At 43.9% G+C, this 18,556-nt stretch overlaps 1 protein-coding gene across 2 annotated transcripts in view; it reads left to right on the forward strand.

The window, feature by feature from the left end:
- Window positions 1-18,556, forward strand: part of LOC126457257 (zinc finger protein 395) — a 528,326-nt gene that overhangs the window by 135,312 nt on the left and 374,458 nt on the right. For both annotated transcript variants that reach the window (XM_050093421.1, XM_050093422.1), the window contains exon 2: window positions 11,894-12,054. In XM_050093421.1, coding sequence (XP_049949378.1) covers window positions 11,894-12,054 — 161 coding nt within the window. The remainder of the gene's footprint in view (window positions 1-11,893; window positions 12,055-18,556) is intronic.

Genomic DNA, 18,556 nt, shown 5'->3' on the forward strand with positions numbered 1-18,556 from the left:
CCTGCCTGTCGTAAGAGGCGGCTGAAAGGCGTCTCACACGTTTAGGCCTGTCGGTTTCGACCTCCATCTTTCTAAATTTTCCCGAAGAGCGAACCAATTGGGGAAGGGCACCTTACATGGTGCATCGTGTCCACCGTACATTGAGATCTTTAGCCCACTTTCTCGTCGTCGCAATGCAGTCCCGCTCATTCTCCATTTCTTAGGCGAGGATGCCTTCCTGGGTGCGTTTTCCACCATGCACTATGCGGTGTTGCTTTCTGCGCCGACGATGATCATGGACTTCTTAGCACCTCATATCCAACACGGTAACCAGTCCGTTGTGGTGGGGCCGCCATGTAGCCCCCTGACAACACAGGGATCTCTCTGCTGATGCCCACGCCGTTAACTCCCCACGTACGCCATGGAGTAGATGCCCACCTCCCTGGGGCATCGGGACTCTCGGCAATGGCCATCTATCAGGTGGCCCTTGCTGAGGCTGGGTGGCGCCCATGGCGAGAGCCTGTGGTCGGAGTGGGTGGCATCAGGGCGGATGACACGCCATGAAGCGTAGTAAGTCATCTCTTGCTGGTGGTCCGCCGCCAGCAGCCTCTAAGCGGGTAAAGTTCACTTCAATGCTAAGATATACGACCCCAAATCGTTCCCCACCCAGGCCACACCATGGGAGGAACGCCAGGCCAAGGATGGCAAAGAAGCTTATTCGCCCCTTTACCTCGTATGTATTACAGCTGATGGGGAATCTTTCATGTCCATGGAGCCTCAGTTTCTTGTGGAGCATTTGGAGGACAAGTTTGGGGAGTTGGAAGACATGTCCAAAATGAGCTCTGGGTCAGTCTTGATAAAAACAGCATCCTCTGCCCAGTCATGGGCATCACTCGCTTGTGACAAGTTGGGGGATGTTTCTGTTACCGTCACGCCCCATAAGAGCTTAAATATGGTCCAGGGTATTATATTCCACAGGGACCTTCTTTTGCAGTCTGACGACGAGCTGCTCGCCAATTTAGAGCGGCAAGGTGTTCATTTCGTACGGCGCGTCCATCGGGGTCCGACGGGTAATCAGGTTGCCACCGGTGCCTTTATCTTGGCCTTCGAGGGTGACACATTGCCCAGAAGGTCATGGTGATGGTCTACCGCTGCGACAAGCCATATATCCCTCCCCAGATGCGGTGGCTTAAGTGCTGGAAGTTCGGCCATTTGTCTTCCCGCTGTACTTCCAGCGGCACATGTCGAGATAGTGGACGTCCATCACATCCCAATACTCCATGTGCCCCACCTTCCATCTCTGTCAACTGCGGAGAGTATCATTCACCTTGCTAATTTTGTACATTGTCCATCTTTCTGCAGTTTCTTCTCGCGCTTTATCTTACTTTTTACTTTAAAAATAAGATGTTTTCACCGTCCTCGTTTCTATGATCTGCCTCGTGAACTGGTTTTCCCAGTTTCTAGCTGTTTATGTTGAGGGCCTCCCTGTCTTACTTCTAGCTTGTTTAATTATATTACTATCAATTCTTGTTGTTTTTGTTTCTCATTGGTTCTAGGTGACCGTGTGCTTTGTAGTTTCCATCATTCTCATTCGCTGAGTGGAAGGGGGGGGGGGAGGGGAGAAGGGCCGGGGGAGGGGGGCATTCGGACCGAGGACTCTTTTTCGAGTTGGTTCGGACTGAGGGCCAAGTACTTCAAACAGTATTAGACATGGCAGTCTCTTTTGGTTATGAGGTGCAGATCACGTTGATGACGACATTCTCGTACACGAAACGGCACCGCTGGTACGGCTGCCGGTGGCTGTGTGTCATCCAGTTGGTCATCAGTCTAATCACTACATAGTAGACGACAAAATACGAATGTGTTGCGAATGCAGTTACCAGTAAAGAATTAATAAAATGTCATGCCTAATGCTGCAGTTTTAACTGCATGAACAGCGAAATTGTACTGAGCCTTAATTTTTTCCTTTCATCTTTTTGCGGGGGGAGGGATGTCAACGAGGAAAAGTATCAAAAAAATTTGAAACTGTGGGTAAAGTTTGTTGGGATTCACTAAGCGCCCTTGTCCACATAATTTGCACGAAGTGAACTACGCTGCTTCAAGACATATACACAGTTTCTGACTGTAATACTTGACTTCTTGTATTAAATCCTTAATATAAGAGTACAGTTCTTAATGAGTAAATTATGACAGCATTTTGAATTTTTAGATTCGGTCAATAACTGTATGACATAACGAAACTCAAATTTTTGTTGCTCATGGGAACCTTTAGATAGGCAACCTGCAACTAGCTACGTGGCCTATTAGCCAATTAGTAATGTGGATACCAGAAAATACAGCCTTCAAAACCTTGGCGGTGGAATTCGTATTCACCCTGTAGATTTTAATTTTTTGTTCTTTATACTTTTACAAAATTAGCTGCAAATAGTCTATTTCTTGTTATTTTTACATAGCTTCACGACAAAATTGTATTGCCATTTTCAAAGCCGCGTGGGGTAGCCTTGCGGCATAGGGCGCCTTGCCATGGTTCGTGCGGCTCTCCCCGTCGGAGGTTAGTCCTCTCTTGGGCGAGTGTGTGTGTGTGTGTGTGTGTGTGTGTGTGTGTGTGTGTGTGTGTGTTTTTTGTCCTTGGCGTAAGTTAGTTTAAGTTAGATTAAGCAGTGTTAAGTCTAGGGACCGACGACCTCAGCAGTTTGGTCTCGTAGGAACTTACCACAAATTTCTAAATTTCCACTTTCAAGGGTTCCTTTTGAGATTACATTTACGTATCATTTTATTGTACGTCTGTGGAACAGTACTATAAGATTTTTATCTTATACTTACGTCTAGATGGAATGAGATTCATTAAACATCTTGGAACACTGTTTCTTTTATTTACTACATTGTTAATACAGGTCACATATTCGACTCGTATAGAAATTTCGCGTTATATTTTGACAGCTGTCAATTGAAATATCGTTCAATTGATGCAGTACGATTAGAAGTAAATTATATCTTAGGTAGTCAGAGATATTTTTGTGCCATAAATATTGATGTTGTCTATTTTTTTACTGCTTTTTTTTCTCGTGATGTGTTCATCCGTTTTCTTTCTTTATTATGTTAATAAAGTTTCTCAGATAATTTTTATGTTTGAGGTGAACTATATTAACAACGTAGTCAATAAAAGAATTTACGTTCCAAGATGTTTTATGGACGTCGCTCCACCTAGACGTAAGTATAATATAAGACAAAAATTCCATAGTACTATTACATAGACATAGAATAAAATGATACATAAATGTAATTTCAACAGGAACATTTGAAAATGGCACAAATACCGAACACGCTTGTCGTGAACATATGTAAAAACAAACCTGTTTGCAGTTAATTTGGTAAAAGAGTAAAAAAAAATGTCATGTTATGACTTTGTGCAAGCTGCAGGCCCTGAAGAGGAGAGATACATTTTTACCTCGCTCAGTAGGCCTATGGACAGAAAGCAGCTAACACTGCTACGAAATAATCTGCGCCGTACGCTGTTCTGTATAATGTAGCGGTTGTTGTCGATGTACGAGGGCGGGGGGGGGGGGGGGGTTGGAGGGAGGTGTTGGAGGGGTTGTCTGCCTGCAGGTGCCGGCCGGCCGCTGGCGCTTGTCCAAGCAGGCCACTCTCGCCGCAGCTGCAGTATTTACGGCGGTCGCGACCCCTACTCCTCCTCCTCCGTCTCACCCCCTCCCCCCCTCCCCCCAACAGAGGCGGAGGCGAGGCACGCGTCGTAATCGGACGCCCGCCTTCGCAGCCCGTGGCCAGAGTTACACAAGCCGCGCCCCACGTGCGGCTCCCATTGCCAAGTACGATGCCTCACGGTGCCGCTACCATTGCGACTGTTTCCCACGCGCTATAGTACATTTTACAACGCGTTTCGATCTACACTACTTGATCAAAAGTATCCGGACAACCGTATGTAATACGAATTTGAGCACTAGTTGTCACGAGAGGCTGACCCGCCAGTATAAAAGGAGGCGGGGAGTGCTGCGTGGTCAGCATTGAAGTAGTGGTAGCAGCAGAATGGGTCAGTCAGAAGAGCTCACTGAACTTGACCGTGGACTGGTCATCGGACATGACCTGAGTAACACATTTCTGTACTCATTGCTAAGCGATGCTTGATGTGGTGTAAAGAGCGACGCCAGGGGACAGCGGATTACTGGAAACGAGTGATTAGTCACCTCTACGATGTGGCAATTCGATGGAACTGTTTGGGTTTGGCGAATGTCTAGAGAACGTTACCTGCCATCATGTGTAGTACGTAGGAGACGGTATGGTATGGGGCTGTTTTTAGTGGTTATCGTGTGAACCTGTTTTTGCGCTTGACATAATTCTAAATGCGGAAGGATGTGAATACACCTTACAGCACTGTGTACTGCGTTCAAAGGTGGTGATTGTTGGTATCAGCATGCCATTGCATCCTATCATAAAGTACCATCTTAAAGCAACAGCCTGTGTATCTTACCATTCCTGAAATGGACTGGCCTATGCAGAATCCCGTCCTGAACCCAATGGAACGCATTTGGGATGAATTAGAACGACTTCGCTCTAGACCCCAGCGTCCAACATCACTACCTTCTCGGCTCTGTAGGAAAACGATCTGCCAGTTCTCCATATACAGTCAGAGACGTCATAAAACGAACAGAGGACATACACCATATTAATTTCCATTAATAAGTGTCCGCATACTTTTGATCAGTAAACGTATCTGTAGCCGTGAGTGGAATCCTTAGGCAGAGATAAAGCGGAAGAATGGTTCAAAAGGTTCTGAGCACTATGGGACTTAAAATCTGAGGTCATCAGTCCCCTAGAACTTCGAACTGCTTAAACCTAACTAAACTAAGACAGCACACACATCCATGCCCGAGGCAGGATTCGAGCCTGCGACTGTAGCTGTCGCGCGGTTCCGGACTGAAGCGCCTAGAGCCGCTCGGCCAGACCGGCCGGCAAAGCGGAAGACATCTATAGCAATGGTGTCTGCAACACGCGAAGACGCCACTAAACCGAAACTTTCAGTACTTACAATCAAAGTTCACAGTCATGATGACAGCCGGGATTTGCACCTGTGAACCTCGCAGTACAGGAAGACGCCCCTAAAAAGTTACGGGCAACTGTGTTAGTGTGATATTTATGACTAGGGAAGGTTGTTAGTAGCCGTGATGGATTATAATAAAAGTTCGCAGTATATTCTTCGTTGAAGAAAAATCGACGTCCAGAATGAATCTTTCTCTTTTGCAGCGGAGTGTGTACTATTTGAGACTTCCTGACGGATTAAAACTGTGTGCTGGACCGGGAATAGAACCCGGGATGTTGCCTGTAATCGGAAATGCTCGTGAAAATCAAAGATCGGGTTCTAGCGCATAGTAATAATCTGCCAGGACGTTTCAAAAACAGCGATTATCTTGCTCTGTACGTCAAAACTCGGTAATTTTTGACGCACTCAAGACTGAAGTTTTCTTTTTCGCTCAGCTCTTAATAACGGTAAGCGGTTCGCGAGCTAGTTGAACGAGCCAATGGCAAGGGGACGCTCTTCGGATTTGCAAATATGAGTTTTAGCGGGTGCCTATTGTTTCTGATGAAGCCTTGCAGCTTTAAACAGTGTAATAACAGAAGCTGCTCCGAAGGTAATGCCTTCAGTGTGATTACTTTCGATCAAGATCTGATAGGCAGGGATATGTAACCGGGGAGGCTATTCTTTCCCATGTATACTCACTTTTATTGTTGATCGATGACTGGTTCGTGATGGCCCCGGAGAAGGCATTTGTTATGGGGCTGTGTGTGAGATACGAGCATGGGACTGAATCTAGCGTGCTTTTCCCTTTGGTGAGACTTCGCAGTGAAGATAGGTTGATTTCAACAGTCGCATTACTGTTACAGCGTATTTCACGATGCACACCGCAGATCTTTGATAAGAGACTTTCTTTTGCAGCTCCATTGCGCCTTACCAGAGGGAACTGCATTGAACTCTTTTGGTAATCACGCCACTCTTTCACATGTTTTTTTGAGTAACGAGAAAGAGAATATGGTTTGGGTAATATTCAACTTTAAGATGGAAAATTTTTCCCTAAATGTCATATGAGGAAGTTTGAAGAGAAAATTGTCATTGATTCCTTATCCAAATTAAACGACGTTGTCATTGCTCTGCTGTACAGTTTCCAATAAACCTTAATATGGAATGATCGGGTAGGGGGCCATCAGAGAGGGTTGTGACGGTATTTTTGAGTTCATCGTATCAGCAACAGGAGTGTCGGTTTATAGCAGCTGAGCGAAGCACGGCGCGTGCGCTTTATCGCAGTGCAGCCGTCACCACTGGGCTTATCCACTCGCTTTCGCCTATGTCAGGTTTCTGCGAAAAACTGCTGGCATCTCTGGTTCAATGCCCTAGGCTGCAGCGAAATCGCTCTCAGCGTTCGCTCGCTCCTATGCCGAGACATGACTGCTCGGCGGATCGAAACATTTAATTCGATTCGTTGCCTCACGAGTGGTTATTCAAATTTGAAGTTGCTTTTACAGACATTCATTCGAAATTTGTAGGCTCGCCTTCTAGGCAACAATAGCTGCCGATAAAATTTTTCATTAAAATGTGTACTAAATGTTTCCTGCCTGATCTACACAGTCAGTTTGATACTAGTAAAACCAAGTTTGATTATGATACGAGCCGATAATATTAAAACCGAACTCTAATAGAAAGAAAAATAATACAGTAAAACCAGCATCGATACTTTCCCAACGCAATGTATTATCTGTTGGTAGACGTGTCTGCCTTGAGATAAATGTCAACTCTTGCACTTACCAAACTCTCTTGTACTCTTCGTGCATAGCCTACGTCTAGCACGGTTGTCACCAGTTGGTTCCACCCACGGAAGGATCCCAGTGCGAACAGGTACGAGTTCGTGCCAGCTGTTGCTGTCTGTGTAGCTACTATTCCTGTTTCTAATATTGTGCACAAATTGTATTTTAATGCAGTCGCAACTGCACGTAACTAAGTAACCAGACTGCGCTTGTAAGCTTATGGAAGACAAAGCACTATCTTTAACAACACATGTGCTCGCGATAAGCGCCAGCCGTGCCCTTGACTCGAACACGGTCTTTTTCGTTGCCGCTGTCCCGGATGGGTTGGAGGACTCCTCCAGGTGCGAAGTTTGTGATACATGGAGTTGCTGCGCTATCTCACATGCAGCACTACATACACCGCCTTAACATGATTCCTCCTTTTTTATTTTGCGTCTGAATTTTCGTGTTTTTAGGTTATAGGTTTACTGCAATTTCCAATGAATATCGAAAAATTACGCTGTTAGCTGTAAAGCGTCACCGTCAGGCTAACTTGGTGTGTCACTTGTCTGGTTGGCTCTTTGTTCTCCTCAGCAGCTACCCTGATGATATTCAGCCGTTCATCTCGTGGGCCCACTTTTCTTGGGTGCGCTTCTGTCTTCGACCAACACGAAGTGTGTGCAGCTGGAGCCGTTGTTGGCTACCTAGCTGGACTCCAACGACCTGTCCTGCTATAAGATAACGTGTGGTTTGCAAGTTGCTTCATGATGAGGTTGTTGCTGTTGTGGTCTTCAGTCCGAAAGACTGATTTGATGTAGCTCTCCATGCAACTCACTCCTGTGCAAGCTTCGTCATCTCCGAATAACTACTGCACTCTGCATCCTGCTGGATCTGCTTACTGTGTTCATTTCTTCGTCTCCCTCTACGTCTTTTACCTCCCACGCTTGCCTCCAATACTAAATTGGTGATCGATTTGTCTAAGAATGTGTCCTATCAACCGATCCCTTCTTCTAGTCGTGCTTAATCACATATTTCTTTTCCCCCCAATTCTCTTTTCTCCCCCAATTCTCTTTTCTCCCCCAATTCTCTTTTCTCCCCCAATTCTCTTTTCTCCCCCAATTCTCTTTTCTCCCCCAATTCTCTTTTCTCCCCCAATTCTCTTTTCTCCCCCAATTCTCTTTTCTCCCCCAATTCTCTTTTCTCCCCCAATTCTCTTTTCTCCCCCAATTCTCTTCAGTGCGTCCTCATTAGTAACATGATCCACCCAGCTAATCCTCAGCATTCTTCTATAGCACCACGTTTCTAAAGCTTCTATTCTCTTCTTCTCTAAACAATTTCTTGTCCACGTGGCACTTCCATACATAGCTACAATCTACAGTTTTGTACTACATAAATACCTTCAGAAAAGACTTCCTAACACTTAACTGTATATTGGATGTTAACATATTTCTCTTCTTCAGAAACGCTCTGCTTGCCATTGCCAGTCTACATTTTATATCCTCTGTATTTAAGTTGTTTTGCAGTAGCATCACATTTGAAACGCCTCTGTTGTCTTCTTGGCTAAACTGTTTATCGTCCATATTTCACTTCCATACATGACTACATTCCATATAAATACTTACAGAAAGACTTGTTTCATATGTCCGATGACATATGGAGCAGCTCCGATGTTCTGTATTCCGCGTACCCACATCCATGTTGTCTAGTTGGCCTAATTCAAGTAATGTCTTATGGGTTCTTTAACATGAGTTAATGTTGTCGATTATTTGTCGATCAGGGGTATTATTGGTAAAGTATACACATTTAGAGTTAGACTGGCTTCGTCAGCTTCTAATAATGAAAGCACGTTACGACCACTTTTAAAGTACTGATAACAATAATGTCGTGCAGTCCAGTCAACCACTTTGGGAATTTTGCTCGTTCAGTATGCAAACTGATAAACTTTATATGAGACGATCTTATGTCATTCTGCAGAACTGCTTCCTTTACTCAAATATCTTTGATTTACAATTTATCACCACTGTTCGTTAATCGTCGTCACAAAATAACGCGTTCAGTATTGCCCGAATGAGGTTTTCTAAGCTACCTGCTTTGTTGGTGGATTAGACTTCCTGAGAATTTGCCCAATTAATCTTTCAGGCATCTGCCTTGCCTTCAGTTGCATTTATGTGGTGTCTTTCCGCTATACATCGCTACGTACTCGTACTTGCAGGTATCTTGTGGATGTGACTATTTCCAGTGATTGACCACAGTCGTATAATGATGCAGTAATGGGTTTTTCTGCCCATTTATGTGCAATATGTTAAATTTATTTACGTTGAGGGTCAACTGCCAATCCCTGCACCAAGCGTCGGTCCTCTGCAGGTCTTCTTGTATTTAGCTACAATTTTCTAGCTTTGCGACTTCCCTTTAAATAAGAGCGTCATCCGCGGAAAGCCTAATGGAACTTTAGACTTTATACGCTAGTTCATTTAAATATATTGTGCAGTGTAATGCTTCTATAACACCCTTAGGTTGTAAACTCCTTATTGATCGGTTAATGCGGTCATACGACCATGATAGCATATGCCAAATTGCCTAATGAATTTGATTTTGGACAAGGCTATCGTCTCCGAAAAAAAAGATAATCTGGTTAGTGGAGAGAAGAGTACAAGAAGTTATTCTAATAACTATCCTACTCTAGCACTTTCTACTTATATGTATTTTGTTTAAAACTTAAAACAGCGCCATCACTCATGTAAAATACGAATGAAAGAGGGGTATTACGTGACTCAGAGTACACTACGGATCTAACTGAAATAATACAGGAATTAATTATTACGGTCGCCAGCTCAGTTGGGCAATATCTGCTCAATATCTAAATCATAATACGCGCAGCACTGAAGAAGTAACTGATTGTAAGTGTTGCAACAGATCGTCGACATACGTTTCCGACAACACAACACGTTAGGAAATAATAATGAACAAAGAAAGCAATTGTCTTACATCGTTAACACTCAGATACGTTAATTTGGAAAAGATACTTAAACTCGTTATTGAAAAGCAAATAACTGACTGGAGGTAGCTTTCTTGTTGCGACAATAATCTATGTAACCATAGATTAACGTCTATTTACATTAATTAGATTCCTGGATATCTCAAGCTAGTTTCGATGGATTGTAATCACTGTGAAAATTTACTGGGTTAGATAAGCAACTCTTGGCTTTCAACAGACCGGCAACGCCGAAATGCGAACCAAACCGGCACACAACAGGATTATTACAATAGACACAGATATGACACATATAAACGTAACTTATTCTTTTCTTAGATTTAAGATTGCCAGAATTACTTTTACATTGGTTTGTCTTCATTTAATTAGCAAGAATAACTTCGCTTCTGAAAATTATTGAATAACAGAGTTAACTTATTGAGACTTCGCTATTACTTACTTACAGTTATCTTTCCGGTAAATAAACAAAGATGGCAATGAAAGCTTTTTATTAGCGTCTTCAACGACACTAGGGTACCCAGTAACTGGAAAGTAATTGGATCTTAAGTAGATGACAGTGACTGAGGATGACAAGATTAGGTACCTACAGTTTTAATTCATGTCACTAAAATTATGCCACTAGGTAATGCCTGTCAAAGTTTCAAACGTGAAAGAAAGTGAAACGATCTTACACTTCGTTGCTGAAGTTAAGGCAATGTCTTCGTTACCGTTGACAATGCTCCCTGCATACTGCAGGCACACCTTGATTAGCATTGATAAATTATGGGGCAAGATCTTGATGTTATTGGAGCCCCTTACATCTGCTCACACTTGTCGTACTCTTCGTGTCTCTCTAGTAACAATTCCCGCTCACACAAGCCAGACATTCTACAGTACACACGCCACATGCACGTGTTCACACTCACATCTCACAGCCAAGCAAATCTTACGCGCGTTCTGCTCGTAACGTCACGCATTCAGACAAAGCGCTTCTACATAAGTTTTTGATCTGTGGCACTTTCCGTGACGGCTTTATCCCAGAAAAATTACACCTTAAAACAGAGAATTGCCGGCCGGGGTGGCCGAGCGGTTCTAGGCGCTATAGTCTGGAACCGCGTGACCGCTACGGTCGCAGGTTAGAATCCTGCCTCGGGCATGGATGTGTGTGTGATGTCCTTAGGTTAGTTAGGTTTAAGTAGTTCTAAGTTCTAGGGGATTGATGACCTTAGAAGTTTAGTCCTATAGTGCTCAGAGCCATTTGAACCATTTGAACAGAATAATTTACAAAAGTTACAATACATATTACATTACTAATTAACACATAGTATCTAAAGGTTTACAGAATAAAATAAGTATGTCATATTTAAAATAAACGTAATCGGCAAAAAAGTTTTGGTGGCGCATCTGTATTGCAGCGTCACAGGCTACACCCCAGGTTATTTTCAGATCTGAAGATTTTTGTCCGTTAATAATGACGTCAGTGTTTTGTACACTAGGAACGAAATAACACAATTGGCTCGATATTCCGTACGCTCGTTTTGTATTCTGTAGGCTGCATTTCGGAACTGTACCGAGCATCTTGTGGAAGTCAAGAATAACGCCATGAACCTGGACGCCTGTATCTACGCTTTGTGTCTCGTGGGCGAACAGAGGGAGCTGAATTTCATAAGATAGTTATTCGCCGAATCTATGATGATTCCTAGAGAGGTACCGGCCGCTGTGACCGAGCGGTTCTAGGCGCTTCAGTCCGGAGCCACGCTGTTGCTACGGTCGCACGTTCGAATTCTGCCTCGGGCATGGATGTGTGTGGTGTCCTTAGGTTAGTTAGGGTTAAGTAGTTCTAAGTCTAGGGGACTGATGACCTCAAATGTTAAGTCCTATAGTGCTTAGAGCCATTTGAACCTAGAGAGGGGATTTTTCAGTCTCCAGAAATCTCATAATACGCGAGCATAAAACGTATTCCAAATTTCTACTGTACACGTCAGCGATATAAGCGTATAGTTTTGTAGGTGTGTACGACGAACCTTTCTGAAGAACGTTAATTTCGTGCGGTTTTTTTCCCCCCTCTGTGGAATTCTGTCCTCGTTGTCACACTGTGAGAGGCTGTTGGGTAGCCAGCTGCGTAATGCAGACGTGTGTTTCCGCCGACAGGCGCTGGAGGTGCGGAAGCGGCTGGAGGAGGTGCGGCTGCTGGAGTCGCGGAAGTCCGCGCGGCTGCAGGACCAGGACACGGACTTCGCGCGCCTCGCCGACATGGCGGGCGACCGCCGCAAGGCGCCCTCCGGCTCCATCGACGTGCCCCTCTCAAACGGGTGAGTCTGCAAGTGCCTCGCCCCTGCCTTCGCTCGCTGCTCACACGCTTCCTGCACTACTTAATACAACTTTGCGCCAGTTCGGAATCTGAGCCCAGGTGTGGGGATGTGGATGTAGCGCGACTTTTGGCTTAACTTCATAATCCTTAATTTCAAATAAGCCTGTGATCGCTAAAATCTCGGCTCTATCCTACTTTGTGGGGTCAGATGGCCCGCAGCATCGCAGAAACTTATCGGAACAAGTGACATCTCAGGGAGGCAAAGTGAGTTTCCTCAAACGCCTTGCCTGCGATAAGTTAGTATCGTGATTCAGTTCCCTGCCTGGCAAGCTGTTATCACATGTCCAGAATTATCACTTGAGGATCTACTTCGTGAAACGTAAAATAATTTCTCCCTTAAATGTTCATATAATGTCGGCGTAGCTGTTCCCATAAAACAACACCGTTAGTTTTAAAGTCAAAAGGTGTTGTGTCCATAATCACACTCACACACACACACACACACACACACACACACACACACACACACATATATTACTCGTCTGTATTACTGAGCTTATTTGTGCATTTAAAAGGACCCGATGTTAGGTATGGACATGCACGACTTCACAAGGCATGATCCCGTTGCTTTTCGTCATACTTTGAGCTGACATATCCAGAAAGACATAAGGAACCTACAGTTCAACGTGGACTCCGGACGAAGGTGTAGCTTTGCGTTGTCGCATTAGCAATTGCCAAAGGTGAAGGGATCGATAAACACACACCCAAATATATACACTACTGGCCATTAAAATTGCTACCCCAATAAGAAATGCAGATGATAAACGGGTATATATTATACTAGAACTGACATGTAATTACATTTTCACGCAATTTGGGCGCATAGATCCTGAGAAATCAGTACCCAGAACAACCACCTCTGGCCATAATAACAGCCTTGATACGCCGGGGCATTGAGTCAAACAGAGCTTGGATGGCATGTACAGCTACAGCTGCCCATGCAGCTTCAACACGATACCACAGTTCATCAAGAGTAGTGACTGGCGTATTGTGACGAGCCAGTTGCTCGGCCACCATTGACCAGACGTTTTCAGTTGGTGAGAGATCTGGAGAATGTGCTGGCCAGAGCAGCAGTCGAACATTTTCTGTATCCAGAAAGGCCCGTACAGGACCTGCAACATGCGGTCGTGCATTATCCTGCTGAAATGTAGGGTTTCGCAGGGTTCCAATGAAGTGTAGAACCACGGGTCGTAACACATCTGAAATGTAACGTCCACTGTTCAAACTGCCGTCAATGCTAACAAGAGATGACTGAGACGTGTAACCAATGGCACCCCTTATCATCCAGGGTGATACGCCAGTATGGTGATGACGAATACACGCTTCCAATGTGCGTTCACCACGATGTCGCCAAACACGGATGCGACCATCATGATACTGTAAACACAACCTGGATTCATCCGAAAAAATGACGTTTTGCCATTCGTGCACCCAAGTTCGTCGTTGATTACACCATCGCTGGCGCTCCTGTCTGTGATGCAGCGTCAAGTGTAACCGCAGCCATGGTCTCCAAGCTGATAGTCCATGCTGCTGCAAACGCCGTCGAACTGTTCGTGCAGATGGTTGTTCTCTTGCAAACGTCCCCATCTGTTGACTCAGGGATAGAGACGTGGCTGCACGATCCGTTGTAGCCATGCGGATAAGATGCCTGTCATCTCGACTGCTAGTGATACGAGGCCGTTGGGATCTAGCACGGCGTTCCGTTTTACCCTCGTGAACCCACCGATTCCATATTCTGCTAACAGTCATTGGATCTCGACCAACGCGAGCAGCAATGTCGCGATACGATATACCGCAATCGCGATAGGCTACAATCCGACCTTAATCAAAGTCGGAAACTTGATGGTACGCATTTATCCTCCTTACTTGAGGCATCACAACAACGTTTCACCAGGCAACGCCGGTCAACTGCTGTTTGTTTATGAGAAATCCGTTGGAAACTTTCCTCATGTCAGCACGTTTTAGGTGTCGTCACCGGCGCCAACCTTGTGTGAATGCTCTGAAAAGCTAATCACTTGCATATCACAGCATCTTCTTCCTGTCGGTTAAATTTCGCGTCTGTAGCACGTCTTCTTCGTGGTGTAGCAATTTTAATGGCCAGTAGTGTATATAGTATTTGAACTGTTGCACATTTTCGTATCAATACAAGCCACCCCTCTGTTATCGGAAAGAAAAGAAATGGTTTTTAAGGCAACATCAGTATTTTACTGTCCAATAATGAAATACATTATGATATTTTAGGATCGCAGCTGTACGTTTTATATGATAAGATAACTTTATTTATTTACAGTCTTACACGATGGTGGCGTTACAATCACAAGCGGAGGTTTGCTTACCACAGTGCATTACGAAGCTTGATCCTATCGTAGTTGGTATGCTGTTGCCTAAATATGGCCTGCAAACAGGCTCACCCGGCTGTTATGGGAGCACCATGCAGTTTGATGTCGAGTTCAATATGCTGTGCAGCTTAAATTTTCACACGTACCTCTGGTGTTTCGTGTATATCACGTTAAGTGCCAGAAAAGTTCTATGACTAGCACTGAATCTTCAGATCTATTACTTTGAGCTCAGTTACCAGTAACACTGCTTCACAATCCACAACTAGTTTCCTTCAACATTCGTGCAACACTATGACGGACATTAAGCTGTTATGCTAATAATCCAAGGAGCATATCTATCAAGTAACTCTAGTGAAATCCTCCATGTTTTAAGTCCCTTAGTGAGTTATTTCCTAATAATTTCGGTCCTTATCTTAAAGTTCCATCTTACGTACACTAAGTAAACCTGCACGCCATTTAAAGGAGAACACCAGTGCATAGAACTGATTCTTTCCCTTTAAAAATTTATATAGATCGGCTATGATTACGTAAAATTAAGTCATTTAAACAATTGTGAATAGTTGTTACGTGAACAATTTTGTTTTCCTTTACTATCATAAGAGTTCTAGCGTCAGCTGTGAACGAAATGTAGTTAACTAAGTGTAATGCGCTTAGCTTGTGCACGAAGTCTGAAAATATTCTTAACGTAGACAGCTTGCTTAATAGCTCATGTCAAATAAAGAAAGAAGGCCACGCGTTTCTCGCTTCATTTATAGCCGAAAAGAAGGTGAAATATGATTTCAGATGCCGTCATATTTACAACGTAATTGTTACTAAGCTGTCTGGATTCAAGAGTGTTTGACGTAAAAGCAATCGATATGTATGATACACTGTATGTATTTATATGCCTTCTCCATCTGAGAACAATAATGCTCTCTCCAAACATGACATATAGTAGTTCATTTGTCTTATTTCTGCTTTTCTGTCTATCGCCAACAAGTCATGTAGTCAGCAGTAGAAGTACAATGAAGACACTGTGCAGCGTCTTTTGTTATGAGCAAAGTAGTTTTATCCTGCATCGTCGTGAAGAGAAGTTTATCTCGTACTTCTCAGCTGAAGTATTACAGTTTGTGCGGGAAGATATCCATCTGTACTACTGTCATAACCATCAGGCAATTTTCATATAGTCTAAATGGGGATGTATGCGCAGTACTTGAAAAATAATAGTTGTATCACGAGTACAAATGTATTGCACCTAAAATTTTGAATTTTTTTTACCGTTAATCTCTAGTTATCATGATGAAGAGAAATACGAAAATCTCTCTCATATATGTGTTTAACAATACTACAGCGCATTTCACTTCCGAAGCTTCCAACAAAGGTTTTAAAAAATAATTCTGTATAATTTTTTAACGATTAATGTAATACTCCTTGCTGTTCTTCGTGACTGCTTCGTCGAATTGTATTTTCCATTACAAAATGTTTTATGGCTCTTTTGATCTTGTTTCATAAGTGATCTTACTTGTATCAGTGTCATTCTTGTACAGGGTGGGGCAAATAAGTGTTCCGGTCGAGTGGATACAACTGGACGTGAATTTGTGGATATAACCACGCCCTGTGACGCACTCACCACGTGTACGCCCGTCACGTGATCCACACCGGTTCTGAGCGTAGTGCGGGTTGTTGGGGTTGGAGGGGGTTGTTTTGGGGGAGGAGGCCAGACAGCGAGGTCATCGGTCTCATCGGATTAGGGAAGGGCGGGGAAGGAAGTCGGCCGTGCTCTTTCAAAGGAACCATCCTGGCATTTGCCTGGAGAGCGATTTAGGGAAATCACGGAAAACCTAAATCAGGATGGCCGCACGCGGGATTGAACCGTCGTCCTCCCGAATGCGAATCGAGTGTGCTAGCCACTGCGCCACCTCGCTCTGTGGATGCGGGTTGTCAGTCTGAATGGAGGGCAGCAGCGGGTGTTCGTTGTGGAAAGTTACGTGACAACAAAGTCGTGGAAACGTTGTGGTCAGCTGTTTGCTGAGAAGTTTAATGCTGTCAAAGTGCCAACAAGGAGTGCCATGCAACGCATAGTCCGAAAATAGGGTCAGAATCTGTTTCGAACAGGTCAAAAAATTTTCCGAAACGTGCCTGCACACCAGAGAACGCGGCTGCAGTTCTCCATAAAATGCTTCGGAGCCCTACCAAATCAACTTTCCTCTGCTGCGTTTCTTTGTAACATGGAACTCTATTCTGCGGGTCACTTTTATTTGCCCATCCTGTATTTTGGGTAGTTAAAGATTCAACACCCAATGGTCTGTCATTCCTTGACACTTTATAGTGGTGCTCACACTGCTGACAAAATGTCTGCAGTATTCATAGTCACGTACGAGGGACGTACGGATTGTGTGGCAGCTCATAGACGCAGCACGTTTTTGTACATTGGAGGTTACCTTGTACACTGCTTTAAACGCAGCTGTTTAAGCCGCCGGCCTTCTGACTAATCTTGGCGCAGGACTCCAGTTTATTTTTTGCTTGTTGTGCAGTCTAGAATGTTGGCACAGGTGACTGAAGTGCTAAACATCCCAGTCTTCCATTCGCCAACGTCGAATAGTTTAAACGTTTAATGACTTGTGATGAAACTAAATGCGTTAAGTTGCCCAACACAGTAAATTAAGTACATTTCAACTGTGCAAAAGAACGAATAATGGTGGAGTTCACATGAACGTAAGTTGTTTTCAGGAAGTAATGAGAGAATGACAAGAACGTCAAAGCTGTTGTGCTATAGTACAGCAGAAGGGCCACAGAAAATTACGAAAGAGGCAGTGAAGCGATGTGGAGAAACTCATTTGAAAACCAAACTAATGAGCACATTTATATGCTAGTATATCATACATATTGCTTGTTGTGTCGATTTGAGGTGTAGGGGTTTCACGCTCTAATCGAGATGACATACATAAAGATTACTGGATATTCACATGTTTCACTTGTTGTGGGATCCCGAAAATTGAGTAGCGGACTTCAAAGACGGCGACTGGCCAACAGTTACCGAAATAGCAAGAGGGAGTTGCGCGTCCAGGGTTCAGTTCTGGGGGAAAGAGGTTACAGTTTGTTAAAGTCTTAATAATTATGATGATGATGATCCGTTTACATCAATGCTTAACACTTCGCTGTAGCACAACTTCTATTAAATTGCAATTCAAGGAAATACAGGATTGCAAAAGGTTTCGTCCGAAAATTTAAGTAGTACATGTGTCGTACAACTGAGTTAAGAAATATAATAGCAACAAACTCTCAGCGTCACAATTTAATCGATATAAAATTGTAGTGTGCACTTACCATTGTCAGTATTCCACTTATCACTACGATTGTTAACCACGTCTGCAGACTATGGTTATTTGAGCATATAAGTGTGAGTTTTGTTGTTTCTTTCCTCCGTTTACGCCCAAATCATTTGCTTGCTCGTGGACATCAAGCATCGTTTGTTAAATACAGCTTCTGACCATCTAGACTTTGTCACCATTTTCAAATCTCTTGGTTTTCAAGCTACTTTAGCCTCCGTAAGTTATCTAAGAAATTTGGAAACTGACCTACGTAAAAACAAACATTTTTGCTAAAGTGGTTTTGGGGTGGTTGCACGACCCCCAGGAACCACCCTCGCCCACTGCGATTGGATTCACATCTGGCAACAGGCGTCTCATAAGAATGACTCAGTTACCAAAGAGTAGTAGTAATGGACCAGAAACGTGGATAAGGAATTGGCAGTGCGAATAGATGCGGTGACTATACGTTGCTATGAGATTTCACCTCTATGTGGACACACAGCTTCTTCTTCTTGGTCTTATCCCGTGTCTTCACAAGGTCGAAATTTTAATGTGGGTTTGGCAATGTTAATGATAGAGGGTGGCCGCTAGGTGCCGTACCTGTCGCCACCCTCCCCCTTTCATCCGTCAGGACGGAATTTGTGTAATCCAACTGTCTGCATGTAGCGTAACCCGTGACAAGGTGTGAGAACGTTTTAGAAATGTTTGCTAATCTCGAAACTTAGGCGGCGCGTGGGTACCAGCCTGGTATTTGCCCAAACCGATGTGGGGAACCACATTCGGACTGACCGGCACACCGGTCCTCTTTGTTAAT

The sequence above is a fragment of the Schistocerca serialis genome, chromosome 2 (assembly GCF_023864345.2).
Source record: "Schistocerca serialis cubense isolate TAMUIC-IGC-003099 chromosome 2, iqSchSeri2.2, whole genome shotgun sequence".
Lineage (NCBI taxonomy): Eukaryota > Metazoa > Arthropoda > Insecta > Orthoptera > Acrididae > Schistocerca > Schistocerca serialis.